Source organism: Armigeres subalbatus, chromosome 1, assembly GCF_024139115.2.
Source record: "Armigeres subalbatus isolate Guangzhou_Male chromosome 1, GZ_Asu_2, whole genome shotgun sequence".
In the NCBI taxonomy this organism is placed as follows: Eukaryota; Metazoa; Arthropoda; class Insecta; order Diptera; family Culicidae; genus Armigeres; species Armigeres subalbatus.
The window spans coordinates 35,339,248-35,356,447 of NC_085139.1; the positions used below are offsets into that span (position 1 = coordinate 35,339,248).

General features: G+C 37.0%; 1 protein-coding gene across 28 annotated transcripts in view; it reads right to left on the minus strand.

Moving 5' to 3' along the window:
- Nucleotides 1-17,200, minus strand: part of LOC134224057 (calcium-activated potassium channel slowpoke) — a 289,103-nt gene that overhangs the window by 100,206 nt on the left and 171,697 nt on the right. For 19 of the 28 annotated variants that reach the window (XM_062703499.1, XM_062703481.1, XM_062703432.1 and 16 more), the window contains exon 9: nt 13,310-13,415. The exons of the other annotated variants lie outside the window; for them this stretch is intronic. In XM_062703499.1, coding sequence (XP_062559483.1) covers nt 13,310-13,415 — 106 coding nt within the window. The remainder of the gene's footprint in view (nt 1-13,309; nt 13,416-17,200) is intronic. 28 annotated transcript variants of the gene reach the window in all.

Here is a 17,200-nt window from a genome sequence, read left to right on the forward strand (position 1 = left end):
ATAAAAATCAATTCCGTCGCGATTAAGAGGTATTTTTTTTTTTAAATTAATTTGATGTTTAAGCTTTCCGCTACATCGGAAATAAACAAGAGGAATTGTAATATGACCAATATGTGATTATGGATGGGTGTTATCACAGCCCAATTTCAAGAAGTCTCGACTGTATCTACCAGAAATGTTGCCACAGATACCACACAAATCCCTTTAGCTCAGCATAGTAAATGTTCGCTTTATACGAACTAGCTGTTTGATCTTGAGCTGCTCAAGATTTCCTAGCCGCGGTATTCAACATGTTAACCAAAAACAAGCACTTCGCAACATGTGGTTTCCATCAGATGTGATGAAATTTGCACAAGTTTAGTCATAAGAAGTTGGTACACCATGCGTCTCCATACGCTCTTTTGCTTCTATGGTGATGTAAATTTCAAATATCACTTCCTATCCTGACCACTGGGAGTATTGTGTTCTTCTTAGAAACACTGATTGGAACATAAGAATAACAGATTATCGAAAAAAAATGTATTTTAACATTTATGAATATAAAACATGATGCAAATGGCTTCAACTTCAAAGAAAAGACACAAGTGACGAACCCCAAGCCACATGAGCATCCCGAAGACACTATTGACCAGTGAAATCTAACATATCGATCATTCTATGCAAAAGGATAATCAAAAAATGCCAATATTTCACTAAAAGTGCCACATTCTTCTGCATAAGATTAGTGTAAACCTTTGCTTTTGTCAATTTCCCAAACTGACGTTAATTAGGCGGGAAAATAGTTTTCAAAACTAAAGAAAAAGCATTGCGAAAACGAACGCCGAAAATGCATTAAAAGAGCCAACGTTTTTAACGTTTTATTTTTGAAATATTTATTAAAAATATTTGAGCCAAGTTCTTTTGTGTGGGAACTTTTGGCAATGGCAAACAAATTTGGGTTATTAATCAAGAAAATTTGGTGACGCATTTCATAGAGATTTGCCATATTAGGGGACGAGGTTCGGTTGTGGGCACCCTTTTGAATTTTGTCCATAACCTTGGTTCTAGTCGGTATTATGGCTATATTTTTATACCAATGGAAAGCTTACTACTAGGGAAGAAATTAGTTTGATTTCGTTCGATTTGAAACATTTTATTGACAATTTCACAAATTCGGCATTTTTGGACATTTTAGTTTTGTGGTTCGGTCGTGGGCACCCTTGAAAATCCGTTTAATAAAATGAAGAATAACGAATGAAATCCACCCAGTTTCGAAGAAAAATAGTCGTGAAACAATAAAAACTTAGATTAATCCACCTAGCAGTGATGATGCCCCTCTCATGCATTGAAGAAGGTAACGAAAACAATCACTAAAGGAAGGTCAATTTACATATATTGCATTCATTTATATACATCGCGGGCAAAAAATTGTTTTTTTTTATTTCGCCTTTCTCTTCTCAATGAGGTCCTATAAAAATAAACGATAATTTGTCAACAACTTCAGAAGGCAATGTCTAAAAGGTCAAATTTTCAATGGCAACAATAAGACTGAATTCCCCGTCGAATGCAACTTGTTGCGTGTAAATCGGTCAACGCTTAGTTCCAAAAAGTGCATATACAATGGTTAGATACGCCAAAAAAAAAAAAACTTGTTTTTCCAATAAACTATGACTAAAAAATCGAAGAAAATGGATAAAAACGGCATCAAAATAAGTTTGTTGATAACTCAGTGATATTGAACGATTTGTCAATAAAAAGACCATAACCGAACCAATAAAGGTGCCCTACCGAATTTAGCCGCCTTATCTGCTCAATATAGCTTCAGGCAGAAATCAGCCCGTTTCATGCTTGTGTTATATAAAAATGTTTTTTACTAAATACGCGCTAGAATCATAGATGTATATTTATGATGTATGTCATTGGTATAAATCATGATCCCGGAAGTGTAAATACATCGCATATATCCATTTGATGCATGGGTGTATTTATGTGGGGCTTGCTGTGCTGAAAATTACCTCAAGATGTGGTCTGTAGCTTCTTGTTATAGGGTCTTTGGAGGCACAGTAGAGCTGTCACCTTCTATCTCCAGGAATACAAATGTTTCCATCTATGAGTAATAATATCTCAACAAATAGATGAAGACATGTTTCTTCCATAAAAGCACAGTGGGAGATAGAATGGAAACACACACACCTACCGAATTTAGCCGCGTTTCAGGAAAGTGATGAAAAAAAATTCGAGCTGAAATTTTGATGGCAATCGTTATTGAAGCACAAAATAGACTAATTTTACCGTATGAATACGCATTAGAACCCACTTTTTCAATTCAATCACATCATCACACCAAACCAAACTATCGAGTTGATTTTCATGTAGAAAAAAATGATTTGTTCATAGTTTAAAGTAGAAGTGTCTATCTAGTTTGGCATTCTGCACAAAACATCGTGTTTCGATAGCAAATAAATGACATATGTCAGAATGACAGTAACTGCTTTCTGTCAAAAGATACGTGGGGGTGCCCACAGACGAACCACTTCCCCTACTGGTCGATCTCTAACCTTACCACCTCAAAAACAATATGTAATAGTTCTGGATTATTGTTTCCACAAAGGCATCGTTAGCGTTGATGACAAAACAAAAACAAGAACGGAAACCGGGAACGAGAAAACCAATTTTCACACTGGAATTGAGTAGAAAATTCTTATCGCAAATTCGTTTCGCCAGAACGATTCCTCGTCGAAAATTTGTGTAAGTAAATATTCTCTATCTGGTTTGAGCTAATCACCGTGGAATTCATTAATTGAAATTGATTGGCTTTTTTCGGTGACGATGGAATCAAAAAAGCATTTTTCACGTTACGTGTTTCGGCTTACTTTTCTACAGCCATCATCAGCATTAGCGAATTACGTCTGACAAAAAAAATACAAAAAAGCTAATCATTTTCAAATAATTAAATATGCTCTATGTCTGAGATTGATGTCACCTGCACCTTTAACTTGACTATTCCAGCAAACATAAAAATTGCAATAAATTCTGCAGGTTCAGAGGAATATTTGGCTAGCAGTGGGTGATTTTTTTTAAATTGACTTATATACAATCTGACGTGGCAAGTGCCAGTATGACCATAACGAGTGGTCTATCAAACTCAAGCTTTCCGCTCTTTTCTGTTATCCTTCTTCTTAAATACGATAAATTTGTGTGAATGCTAAAAGAAAAACTGACTTGCGTCTAGCGACAGTTAACATCCTGAATTATTTACTGTGCATGTTGTAGATGAACAGCAAATCTTAAATAAGGCTTTATGGAAAACTCTGATAGAAGCGGACCAGCTTTGAAGGGATTATTTGAAGAGTTTTCTATAAAATCTTACTCACAATTTCCTGTTTATCTGCAACTTACACAATAATTTATCATAACCAATGAAAAAAATACAATTTAATATTGAAAGACGATTGAATTGTAAGGGTAAACTTTCAAAAGAATTCGTGGTATTCGAAAAAAGAACTATTGAAGCATTTGTTAAAGGGACTGCCTCCGTAATAAGTAATTATTCCGGTACCGGAAATCCACCTCTGCGTCGGTCATGAGGGACGGAGGACGGCGAAATTAATAAGGTTTTGATGAATTTATTATTTATTATTTATATTATATATCAACCTTTTGGAAAGGAAGCTATGGCGTTATGTTTTTCCTCGTCTTTTAGTTTATTTTAGTTTATTTTTGATTTATTTTCTGATAGTATATTGAGTTGGGTCGATAAGGTAATGAAATAATGTTCATCATGGTTGAGATATGTATCGACAAAATATATCATAAGAAGATATTCGCTCTATGTAGCCCAACTTGGATAGAAGTGTCTAAGGAACCAGAATTTGAAGACAATTAATACTTGATATAATACGATCTGTGATCTACATCCAAAAAGAGATTGAAAAATCTTGCAATAGTTCCGCGTAAGTTTGCCATAATTTGCAACATATGCACTTATTGTATTAAGCCAACTACATGCCCTTGCATTAGGTCCCCGATCACAAGAAAATAAGAACTGGTTTTGTGTGTGTGTCAACATTGAATTTTTTTTTCTACACTCATAGTGGAATAAAATGCTGAATACTTCGATAACCTTAGCTATCTTACAATGAAAATCGGCTAGATACAGGTGTTGAACCCGGACCCTCCCAGCTTAGCGCTTCCCGACCGACGCGCCATCCATCTGGATTCTGTACCAGATGAGAGAAGAAGTGACCAAATACTACCATAATCCACTTTGTATGTTATGCGGATGTGAGATTTTCTTATAATCTCAAATTAAAAGGTAACAGCAATGGTTGATATAAGTGGAATTGGCACCACACAGATGTGTATCCTTTTCCGTTATCAAACTAAATAGAATCGCGAAGATTGTGTGGGTCAAATTTATATTGCTATACACGATTCATATACTTGTTCCAAATAAACAGATTAATGCAATGTGCTTGCATAACAAATATGAGATTTGATACAAAAAGCAAAGAAAGCAGATTTTTTTTTCGAAGTTATGAGGAGGAATCCTGTGGAGCATTCTCTTCAAAACTTGAGAAGGATTATTTAGAAATTCTGGAAAGTGCTCTCTCCAAATCTTGAGAATAACTCTCTCCGAATCCTGAATTGAATTCTCTCTGTACCCTGAGAGATCTTTTCGAATCATGAAAGGGATTCTCTATGAATACTAAAAACAATACACTATCAATCCTCAAAATGATTAGTTCCGAATCCTGAGAATGATTCGCTCCGCATTCTCAAAACGATTCTATTCAAACCCTGTGACTCATCAAATCTCAAGAAGGATTCTTTTCGAATCCTAGAAACGATATTTCCAAATTCTGAGAATAATCCATCCCAAGTAGCAGATTTGGTTGCAGCAAACCAAATGTAACCATCTTGAAAAAAATGCATTTCGAGCCCTGAGAAGGATTGTCTTCAAATCCTGGGAAGCTTTTCTTTCGAATCCTGAGAGGGATTCTCTCCGAATCTTGATGATTCTCTTCTAAACCTTAGAAGGATTTCCTCCGAATCCAAATAACAATTCTCACTTAACTTTTCAAAAGGACCTAAGTAACATTTTTTTCATTAATTAGTTTGAGTCCTGAATCAGAGCCATAGCGTGGATCCCCGGCGCCCTTGGCCAAATATTTTTGGGCGCCCCCATTTCACTTGCAATATTGTACATTCAAACATATTTAATCTTGCCTAAAAGTAAGATTAAAAAGATTGCAGGTGCTGCAAATAGCATGCAGTACTCGGCGGTTTGAAATTTTGTGACATTTTTTAGTGTTTGCGAAATATAGTAAAATATGTAAGGAATCTTGCAGAGTCGTGGGCATTTTTAGTTGCAACCTGTGAAAACATTCATGTAACCTGTAAAAATATCCAGAATGGGCTGGAAGATCATAAAAATTGCTGAAGGTTTTTTACTTATGATTCCTTATAACTCATACTGTTCATATGGTCCTAGCACTCAATTTAAGGAACCGGCATACTTGAAAGTACAGCACGGAGAAGAGGGAAAATCGTGACAAATCTTATACAAATTTCAGATGATTGTTGAGTCAAGAAAATCAACTCTCAAATGAATTGGTTAATGATCGAGATCGCTATCGGATCTTATCTAATCCAACAAAAACAATATTTTAGAATGGGTCTGTCAGTGGTTTGGAGGGACTGTTATACTTCGAAGGGTCAATAATATCCAAATTTGAAATCCAACGCCATCGGAGGCAGAAGGGCCACGTGGTGAAGTGAGGAGATTAATACTTTGTAGCACGTGTTGTTTGCATTGCGGATAAATTTTGCTGATAACCGAGAGCCTTGAGAAATGATAACCCCAAAGTAGTTATGTCAACAAGTTAGTTATTTTATCTCTGCCCTTGGTCAACAGTTTCCCTTTTTTCCAAAAGCAAAATAGCGTTCTCGAATTCCTAAACCAAAATATATCGTAATTGAGGTCACGGATTCAAGTATACCAATCACGTTTTCTTGAAAGTTCCTGAAAACGTGACTGTTGTTCCCGGAATCGTGACTAAAAACACACAGTGATCTTGTTAGTTAAGAATAGATTTTTTTGCGCGTATAAGATTCTGGTTTGCTAAAATCGAAATCTCCAATGAAGTTTTTTCTGAATTAAACATACAAATTTATCTAAAATCTACACCTTCCCAACCCTTACCGTAAGTAAGTATAAGTCATTAGATCAAAAAAGCCTTTCAAAATTTGGTCAACGAACGGGTAAAAGTGTCTAAAAATGAAAATTATCCAACCTACAAGTTTCAAATAACTTTTTGAATAATAGACTTTTTTTTGTCCCTTTTTACCGGTTCTGGAAGTCTCAGTGAAACCGAAATAGCGGTCAAAACTAAGACCACACCATTTGAAATGTTGATTTGGAATGAAATGAAATCGTCGGGCGTAAAAATGGGTCAAACGGAGATGAGAATGGGTCACTACTGTTTCAACTACTTAGAATACTTGTAGAACAGATTGAATGTATCTGAGGACAAGTAAACTAAATTATAAGATATCTATTTGAAAGATTTTGTTATCCGACATCCAAACTGTCATGCCGGTGAGGACGCTGACCCATTTCCAGCCCTAGACCCATTGTCACCCCCCACGACGGTACTGCAAGACCACATCTTTGAGGCATAGGTGGCAGATGCAACAATCTTCCGTTGAACCGACAATTTCATGGTCATTGATCAGCCAACAGCAGGCCGGCCATGAGTGAAAGCGATTACCTGTTGGCACACCCGATGACGGTAAACAAAAAATCTTTGACTGATTTAGATCCCTAGTAGCACACTTCCTTTCTAATGCCGCAGTTCGTGATTTGGGCGCCCTAGGAAGGATTCTTTTCGGATACTGTAAAGGCTTCTGTCAGAATTCTGAGAAGACGTTACGTACCTTATGTGGAAGATATTGATTTGGAAAATGTATTGGAGGTAACCACTTTCCCTTCGATGGGACTCGAACCCATGACCCTACAGTACGCTAGACTGGTGCTTTAACCAACTAAGCTACGAAGGACCTCCGTCGCCCATCGTAACCTACCGGCTACTGAACGAGCTCGAGATTCCCAAATTGGACGCATAGTCAAATCACTCGCAATCCATTTCTCAAGCCAACACTTCCACATGTGTATAGTGCACGGTTGCGAAGGCCGACGGAGGTCGTAGCTTAGTTGGTTAAAGCACCAGTCTAGCATACTGTAGGGTCATGGGTTCGAGTCCCATCGAAGGGAAAGTGGTTACCTCCAATACATTTTCCAAATCAATATCTTCCACATAACGTACATATTCACATATGAGTTTTCATAACATTGTAAATTAACGTCCAAGTCGGGTGGTTTAATCCCCGGAAATAGGCAATTAACTTTGATTGAACTGAACCTGAGTTGCGTGGTTTTGCCTACGCAATGCGGTTGGGTCTGAGCTTTACAACCGACTGGTAAATAGCTTACACAACCTCACTTGATCAGTACTGTTGCTGATGAAGAATGTGTATAGCCGCCAGACACTCTACCCGAGCAAAGTTTGAAATCAAATTAAAATCAAAATTTGCTGTCATGATGTCAATTATTTGATTACTTCAGTTGATCTCGTTTTGTATGGATTAACGGTTAACACAGCAGGAATGAGAGTATATTTTTACACTGTGAAAACATACTGAAAACACATTTTGCTATCAATGAAATCAACATGATTACTAAATTTGATATCATAAAATTTTCAATTTGATAACAAAATGAGTATTCAATTAGATTATGTTTATGAGCATTCATAACAACAACAGAATATTTTGTTTGCAGATTGCTTTTAATCTTCGTAAAACACATATTAGATAATCGACAGCATTATTTGATGTAAAGCTGCTATCATTATGATAACTGAGGAATGCATATTGAAAACATGTTGCGATATCAATTTGTATTAACTAACAATTGACATCAAATTTTGTTTTCAATATAATCTCAACAGCAGAGCTTTATGTCAATTTGCTCTCATTTTGTTAACCGACTTTGTTCGGGTAATTACTCACGCTCCTCTAATGTGGACGTGTACTATACACATGTGGAAGTGTTGGCTTGAGAAATGGATTGTGAGTGATTTGACTATGCGTCCAATTTGGAAATCTCGAGCTCGTTCAGTAGCCGCTAGGTTGCGAAGGCCGAAGTCTAGCGTACTGTAGGGCCATGAGTTAGAGTCCCATCGAAGGGAAAGTGGTTACCTCCAATACATTTTCAAAATCAATATCTTCCACATAACGTACATATTCACATATGAGTTTTCATAACATTGTAAAAGAATTCTCTACAAATCCTGAGAAGGATTCTCTACGAATCCTGGGATTAATTCTCTCCAAATCCTGGGAAGGATTCTCTATCAATCCCGAGGAAGATACCTTCTCAATGCTGGATTTTTTTTTCTGAATAGTGGGGGGCATTCTCTCCGAATGCTGAGAAAGATACTCTCCGAATTCTTCGAAGGATTCATTCCAAATTCTGAGAAAGAATCTCTCCGAATCCCGAAAAATATTCTCTCCGAGTCCTGAGATAAAATTCTCTGAATCCTGAGAATGATTATTTTCGAATCCTGAGAAGGATTCTTTTCGAATCCTGAGAAGTATTATCTTCAAATCCTCATGATTGTCTCCAAATCCTAAGAGGGATTCTCCCGAATCCTGAGAAACATTCTAGAGCGATACTCTACATATCCTAAGAATGATTCTCTCCAATTACTAAGAAGGATTTTCATCCGAATCCTGGAAAGAATTTCTCTCGGATTCCTGAGAAGCCATCATTCCAAATCCTAAGAACCATTCTCTCCGAATCCTGAGAAGGACTCTCTCCGAATCCTAAGAAGAATGCTCTCTAAATGCTGAAAAGATTTTCTCTGAATCCTGAAAAGGATTTTCTCCGAGTTCAGGAAAACGTTCTCTCTGAATACTGAGAAGGATTATCTCCCATTCCTAAGAACAATTATCTCCGAGTCCTAGGAAGGATTCTCTACGAGTCCTGTGAAGTATTTTCTTAGAATCCTGAAAAGGGTTCTCTCCGTACCATAAAAAGAATTCCTTACATACACATCCTGAGTAGGATTTCTTTTGAATCTACAGAAGAATTTTCTTGTATCAACGGCAGGATTCACTCCCAACTAAGGAAGAATTTTCTCCGCATTCTGAGCAGGGTTCTTTTTGAATCATGAGAAGGATTCTCTTCAAATTCAAGGAAGGATTCTCTCCGAATGCTGGAAAAAAAATCCAAATGCTGCGAAGAGTTCATTTTGAATCTTGAGAAAAATATATTCCGAATCTTGAGAAAGTTTCTCTTCAAATTGTGAAACGATTGTATTCACATCCCAGGAAGAATTCTTTTCGAATCCTGAGAGGGATTCTCTCCTAATTCTGACGAACCTGAGAAAATTTTCTCCGAGTCCAGAGAAGGGTTCTCTCAGAACCCTGAGAAAGAAGGAATTCTTCCCGAATCCCGAGAAAAATTCTCTCCGAATCCTGAGAAAGAATGATTCTTTCCCACGATCGAAAAAAAAAACTCTCCAAATTCTCAAATTCTGAGAAGTATTTTTTCTCAATTCTTAGAAGGATTCTCTCTTTTATTTCTTGAGCAAAGGTAAACGGAAATCTGCAAACAGACACCTGAGGAGGTTAACTCAGGTAGTGTGAGTATTCTCTCTGATTCCTGAGAAGGATTCACTCTTACTTTTGAGAAAGATTATCTTCGAATCCTAAGACGAATAATTTTCTCTAAATTCTGAAAGATATTCTCTCCAAACACTTAATCATGAGAAGGATTCTGTCCGAATCCTGAAAAGGATTCTCTTCGAATTTTGAGAATGATTCTATTTGAATCTCGAGAAATATTCTCTGCACATCCTGAGAAGCATCCATTTCGAATCTTGAGAAGAATACAATCTTCAACCTGTAAAGAATTCATTCCGAATCCTGAGAAATAGTTTCTTCGAATCCTGGGATGGATTCCTGAGAAGGATTCTTTTTGAGAAGGTTTCTCTCCGAATCCTGAGAAAAGTTCACTACGAATCTTGATAAGGATTTTCTACGAATCCTGAGATTGATTCTCTACAAATACTAAAAAGAATTCTCTCCGAATACTGAAAACCATTCTTTTCGTATACGTAGAAGCATTCTTTCCAAATCCTGAGCACGATTCTCTACAAATCTTAAGAAGGATTCTCTCCAAATCCTGAGAAAGATTCTCTCCGAGTCATGAAAAGAATTCTCGACGAATACTGAGAATTCAGAGAAAGATTCTCTCACAGTCCTGAAAAGGATTCAGGATACGTACCTGAGTACCACAGAAGGATTCTCTTCGAATCCAGGGAAGGATTTACTCCGAATCCTGGCAAGGATTCTCTCTGAATCCTGAGAAAAAATCATTTCAGATTTTGAGAAGGATTCATTCCAAAACCTGAGAAGGGTTCTCTACTAATCCTGAAAAGCATTCTTTCTGAATCCTGACAAAGATTCTTCCCCGAATCCTGAAAAGCATTCTCTTCTAACCCTGAGAAGGATTCTCTCCAAATCCTAGGAAGGATTCTCATCGAATCCTGAGAATGGTTCATTCCAAATCCTGAGATGAATTCTCTCCGAATCTTAAGAAAAATTCTATCCGAAACCGGAGAAGCATTCTTTTCGAATCCTGAGATGCATTCTTCCCGAGTTCTAAGAAAGATTCTTCCCAAATCTTAAGAAGTATTCTCTCGTAATCCTAGGAAGGATTTTTGTCGAATCCTGAGAAGGGTTCTCTCTAAATCCTGGAAGGAGAAAGAGACTCGCAAAATCCTGAGAAGGATACTCTCAGAATTCTGAGAAGGATTGATTCTCTCCGAATCCCGAAAAAGATTCCTTCCAAATGCTGTTTTTTTTTTCAGAACGATGGGGGCGATTCTCACTGAATCCTCCGATTCATGATTGTCTCCAAATCCTGAAAAGGATTTTCTCCAAATCATGAGAAGTATTCTCCCCGAATCCAAAGAAGGACTTTCTGCAAGCCCTGAGAGGATTCTCTTCGAATCCTGAGAAGATTCCATCTCAATACATACTGAATTTTCTCTGAATCCTGAGAAAGATATTCCAGGCATTCTGAGAAGGTTTCATTCCGATTCCTGAGAAAGATTCTCCCCGAATCCTAAGAAGGACTCTCTCCTAATCTCGAGAAGGATTTTCTCCGAAACATGAATAGTAGAGTGGGGCGCAGTTGAATGGAAAAACGCAAACTTCGTCCGATCAAGTGAGATCAAGGTTTTTCTGAATCGTTTTGGGACCCCAATCAACTGTGCAAAATATGGGCTCGATTGGTTGCAACCTCGCATGCCGCATCGCGTTTTAAATTTACATGGAGATTAGTATGGGAAAACGTACTTTTTTACATTTTTGCTCTTAGCGGCTTCAATTTATCATCAATCACGTGACTCAATACGTTAGCATCTAGTCTGGAAGATGCTGAACGACTTTGCCGAAGAAGGTACGTGACTGGAAGGTCTACAAAAAATGTTATCACGTTTCGAAAATTGATTGTGTAAAACATATGCAAGAAATCAATGTTTCTGCCAGCACTACCGGACAACTTATGGTTCTCGAAGGGCAACACCCATCTTCCTTCTCGTCGGATTTTTTTTCTTTGTGAAATGATTCCGGATAGCTCCCATTAGCTCTAAAGCCCTATAAGATCAATTATTTTGAAATAACACTCAATTAAATTATTGGTCTACGTAGTACGGCAGTGCTGGCAGAATAAACGATTTTTTGCAAATGGTTTGAACACTCAATGTTCTAAGCGTTATAACTTTTTTCGTGGACGTTCCAGCAACGTGCCTTCTTCAGCAAAGTTTTTCGGCATCTTTTGGGTTATACTTTAACGTAATATGCCGCTTGGTTTACGATGAACTGAAACCTCTAGTAGTAGAAATGCAAAAATATACGTTCTCCCATACTAATTTCCATACAAACTTCAAACGCGATGCGGAAAGCAAGGAAGCAACCAATCGGTCCCAAATTCTGCACAGTTGTTCAGGACCCAGAATGGCTTCGAAAAACCATTGATTTGAAAAAATGACCATGACGCCCCACTCTAATGAATAGTTCCCGAATCCTGAGAAGGATTCTCTCCGAAACCTGAGAAGGACTTTCTCCTAACCCTGACAAGGATTTTTTTCCGAATTCTGTAAAAGATTTTCTTTGAATCCTGAGATGAGATATTTCCGAAAATTCTATTATTATTATTTGTAAATTCTTCTGAAATAGGCTTTTCGGTTGTCTTTTTATACGTTGCTCTCAAAAAGAATACAAAACAATATTCATATCTATTTATACGCTTATATGATACAGAAAAGATATTCTTGGATAAGATTATGGAAAGATAGAGAAAGATTACCAAGTCGACAAATGTATGATACGGTTTGTTAATAATCAGATCCGCTACACGTTATTTTTGGCGTAAAAATTGGTGATTTTCCATTGACGCTCGGTGCGAATTGGCAAAATCAACCAACCAAACAGGAAACGCGTTCGAATATTGTTAGACTCGCCAGCTTATGACCTGAGACTTATGACGTATCTAAAAAGCTGGAGCTGGTGCCAGCCTGAACAGAAGATGTAGCCATGAAATTCGCAAAAACCGCATTGCACCTGGTGCCGTTCTGACTGAACGCAAGTCTGCTTACACCCCAATAGGTAACGAGATCCTGCGGTCTTGGGTAAAACGAGTTCTACGATTTGTGTCAAAAAAAATCCCATTTGTGTCAAAAAAAATCACCAGCTCCATCATATCGCGTATAATTACAAGATTCTATTGAAAACACAGCTACCCAAATAATAATAATAACAAATCGGATAAATCGACTCACAATTATCTAAATGGAACCTAAGAAAAATTGCAATGCATTCGAATACCACGGACAGCTAATATGTACAGGAAACTAACTTCAACTAAGAGTAGAAGGAAGAGCATAAACTAACGAAAACCATACAGAAATTGTATTGATAGCCGTAATAGTATTCAGTAACTGTTGTAGTTGGTGTGGTTCTAACCGGTAGCCTGGTCATAAGAGGTGGAAAAAAAGGGGGGGAGGGGGGCAAGTCTGTATCCTCGTGTACTCTGTGGTGATGGCAGTAGTGATGACTGTACGAGTTATTCTCTGTGTGGTACTCAACCGAAAATGACAGGTATAATGAGTTAAAACCGCGTAACCAAGTAGTAGATGATGGGTTTCTTGTTCTGAAAGGTTGGTAGAATAAATTGTATCAGGATAAGCATCATTACCTTGACCCGCTGCAGATCGATCGGGCTCATAATGGTCCCCTGGAAGAACTCCACGGTGGTGAAATGGCGCTTGAACAGACCTTCCAGCTCCAGATCGGGTGGTTTACTTTTGGTTTGAGTTTTTGATTGTTTGTTTTTTTTTTCGTAAGGTGGGGATTTCGATATTTAGATTGATTCAGGTTTCAGGTTCGTGTTTGAGAGGTGAGAGCAAGCATATACGCAACGAAATGATTCGATAAATTTAATAAACGTTTGTTTTGTTTGATTTGAGATATTTATGGCACATCATAAAACGGGATATAGATCGCGGATGGTCATTACATTAATTGATTGTTAATTCAATATTGTTAGTTGAAGCGTAAATGAAATTGTAAGTGACATTCGAAAAAGAATGATCAAAAGAGATATTTACTGTTGTTAGTTCAATTGGTTTGGATCGAATGGAGGAAGTGGAGTGACTCACGCTTCAAAATTAATCTGATGAAAACGAATTGGTTCTAACTGTCTAGGGAACGATAACTTCGATCAATTATAATATTAAACGGTTACTTCATTTATTCATCATCTGAAGCTGGGCTGCAGCTCAACGCGGAATTCCTTCATTAGGGTTTTGAAGTTATTTAGGGGGAGGAAATAAATCCTGAAGTAACTGCTTTTCATAAGAACAAAATAACTGTTTGCAAACTGGCAATCGAAAAGAGCTTTCAAATCGAATTTGAATCCAACAGAAAAAAGTAGCAGTAATAATTTCGTGTGAGAAAGATGCGGCATTCCAAAATAATCTATCGTTTATTGCTGATCAAAACTGAGAAAGATAAAGAAAACTGATAGCGAAAAATTGCGAATAAATGAAAATATTACGATGAAGTAGAACTAAAAGCAACGTCTTAGTAAAAGTAATTTCGAAAGTCGAATAAGATAGGCATTACCTTGAACATGCAAATCGAAGAGAAGAAAAATTGGTAGTGAAAGAATCCGTTCTCTCAAAACGCAGACGATTAGCTCTATACAACCAATAGGAAATATTTCGCTACCAATGAACAGCACAAATTGATTCGAACATGGAGTAGTAATAATGTTTGATTTTCGGATAACGTACGTTTCAGAAAGGACAAATCGAAGCGGCTTTACGGTACTACTGGATCCGTTTGCAGAACCACTTGCTGAGCTGTTTTTTTTTTGTTTGTTTGTTAATCTACGGAAGCGAACGGAACGGAGCGTCTATCCTAGTTAGGCTAAGTAGCGTTAGTAACTGTGCAACCCTCTGTACTCAGTTTTATTATTATTGCTGACAATTATTCAATTGGGTAGGTTGAAATTAACGGAAGTATGCCAAATTTGATGCTCATCAACAAACACGTGTGAGGATCATTGAGGTTATGTCGACAGGATTAACTGTTGTTGATTGGTGATTAACATAAAAAAAACTTTTTCACTTGAACTGTTAGTGATCTGCTTCATCTTTTTATCTTTGAATGTTGTTTGACGAAGTAATAGTGAATGTAAAAAGTGTGAACTAATTAACGCTGATTTGAGAATAATAAGTAAGTTTTGAGTACTTGTTCACCATTGAAACAGTGAGAGAACTGTTTCAATATCGAACAAGTTTCCAATGATATTCTGAAGAATTTGCGAAGAAATTTCGAATAATGCGTCGATGAAATTTCAAATAATTTGCCGATAAAGTATCGAATAAATTGCCGAGGAAATTCCGAAGAATATGCCGAGAGAATTTCGAAAAGTTTCCCGAAAAAATATGGAAGAGTTTGCTCAGGAAATTTTGAAGAGATTGCCGAGGAAATTTCGAAAAAAAATCGAGGAAATTCCGAAGAACTTGCTGAGAAAATATCGATTAATTTGTCACATTGTGTATCACAGAATTTCCGTAAAAAAGAATTTAAAATAGTAAATTTTGAAGAATTTTTCAGAAAAATCACGATAAATTTTCCAAGGAAATTGCGAATAATTGCTCAAGAGAATCGTGAATAATTTGCCAAGGATATTTTGAAGAAATTGCGAGGAAGTTTCAAAGAATTTGTCGTGAAAATTTCTAGGAATGTGCAGAGGAAATTCTGAAGAATTTGCAGAGTAAGTTCCGACGAACTATGAGTTTGCTGTGAAAGAAATTTCGAACAATTCGACGATGAATTTTCGAAAAATTTGCCGATGAAGTACCAAATGAATTGCCAAGGAAAATTCGAAGAATTTGCGCAGGAAATTTTAAAGAGGTTACCGAGGAAATCTCGAAAAAAATCGAGGAAATTCCGAAGAACTTGCTGAGGAAATATCGATTAATTTGTTGAAAAAAATCAAAGAATTAGTTGTGGAAACTTCGAAGATTTTGCCGCGAAAATTTCTAGACGTAATATCGAAGAATTTTATGTGGGGAATCGCGAAGTAATTGCCGTTAAGTTAAATTCGTTACGTTAAGTAAATTTTGAAGAATTTGCCAGAAAAATCACGATAAATTTGCCGAGCCAATTGCGAATAATTGCTCAAGAGATTAGCGAATAATTTGTCGAGGATATTTGAAAGAAATTGCGGAAAAAGGTTTTGAAGAATTTGTCGAGGAAGTTTCAAGGAATTGGTCGTGGAAACTTCTAAGAATTTGCCGTAGAAATTCCAAACAATTTGCCGAGGAGATTCGCCGACGAAACTACAAAAACTTGGTCAAAGAAATTTTTAATAATTTACCGAGAAAATATTGAAGAATTCGATTGGAATTTCGAAGAATTTGCAGAGGAAATTTTGAAGAATTCGCCGAGTGAGTTCCGACGAAACTGCCGAAGAAATCACGATGATTTTGCCATGATAGTTTAGAAGAATTTGCGAAGATTTTTTATGAGGAAATAACAAAGAATTTTTCAAGGAAATTGGGAAGTACTTACCAAAGATTTTTCGAAAAAACTGACGACTATATTTCAAATAATTCTGAAAAAGTACCGAAGAATTTGCCGATTGAATTACGAATAATGTGCCAAGAAAATGTCGAAGAATTTGCCGATGAAATTACGTAAGAAAATATCGATTAATTTGCCGAGGAAATATCGAAGAATTTGTCGAGGAAATATTGTACAATTTTCCGAGGTAAACTTAAATTTAGAATCATTTGCTGAAGAAATTTCGAATAATTTGCTGGGGTAGTCCTGAAGAATTATTAGAGACAATCTCGAACAAATTTCTGAAGTTATTGCGAAAAATTTCTTGGTGAAATTTTGTAAAATGTTCCGAGAAAATATCGAAGCATTTGTTGAGGAGGTTTCATAGAATTAGTCAAGGAATTCTCTATAAAAAGTTTCCGAGAAAATTTCGAAGATTCTGGCGAGTAAAACTCAAAGAATTTGTCAAGCAAGTTCCGATGAATATGCATAGGAAAATGCGAAGAATTTTCCGATGAAACACTGAATAATTTGTCAAGGAAATTGGAAAGTAATTTTCCCTAGACGAGCTCGGTGATCGGTGGCTAGCACTTCTGCCTTATAAGCAGAAGGTCGTTGGTTCAATCTCGGGCTCATCCCTTTGCTATTCGAGAGGTGAGCCAGCCTAGGGCTAAAAACCTCTTATCCTTCCGGGTCTTGCACCGTTATAAAAAGTACAACACCTTAGAAAAAAGCTCGCTTGTCGTTCACAAGAGTGGCGAGACTGCAGGAGTAGACCAGGACCATGCGAGTCCCGGAAGGTTAAATAAAGACATTATAGACTCCGAAACCACTAAGCCAATCGGCGTGAAAATTTGTATGCAGAAGTTTTTGGAGCCGGGGAAGGTTCTTAAGATGGTTCGAAACACCCCCTCTGGATGAGGGGCTCCCATACAAATTGAACACCATTTTCTTCATAACTCGAGAATTAATGAAGCAAATGGAACCAAATGTGGCATATGGAAGTTTTGGA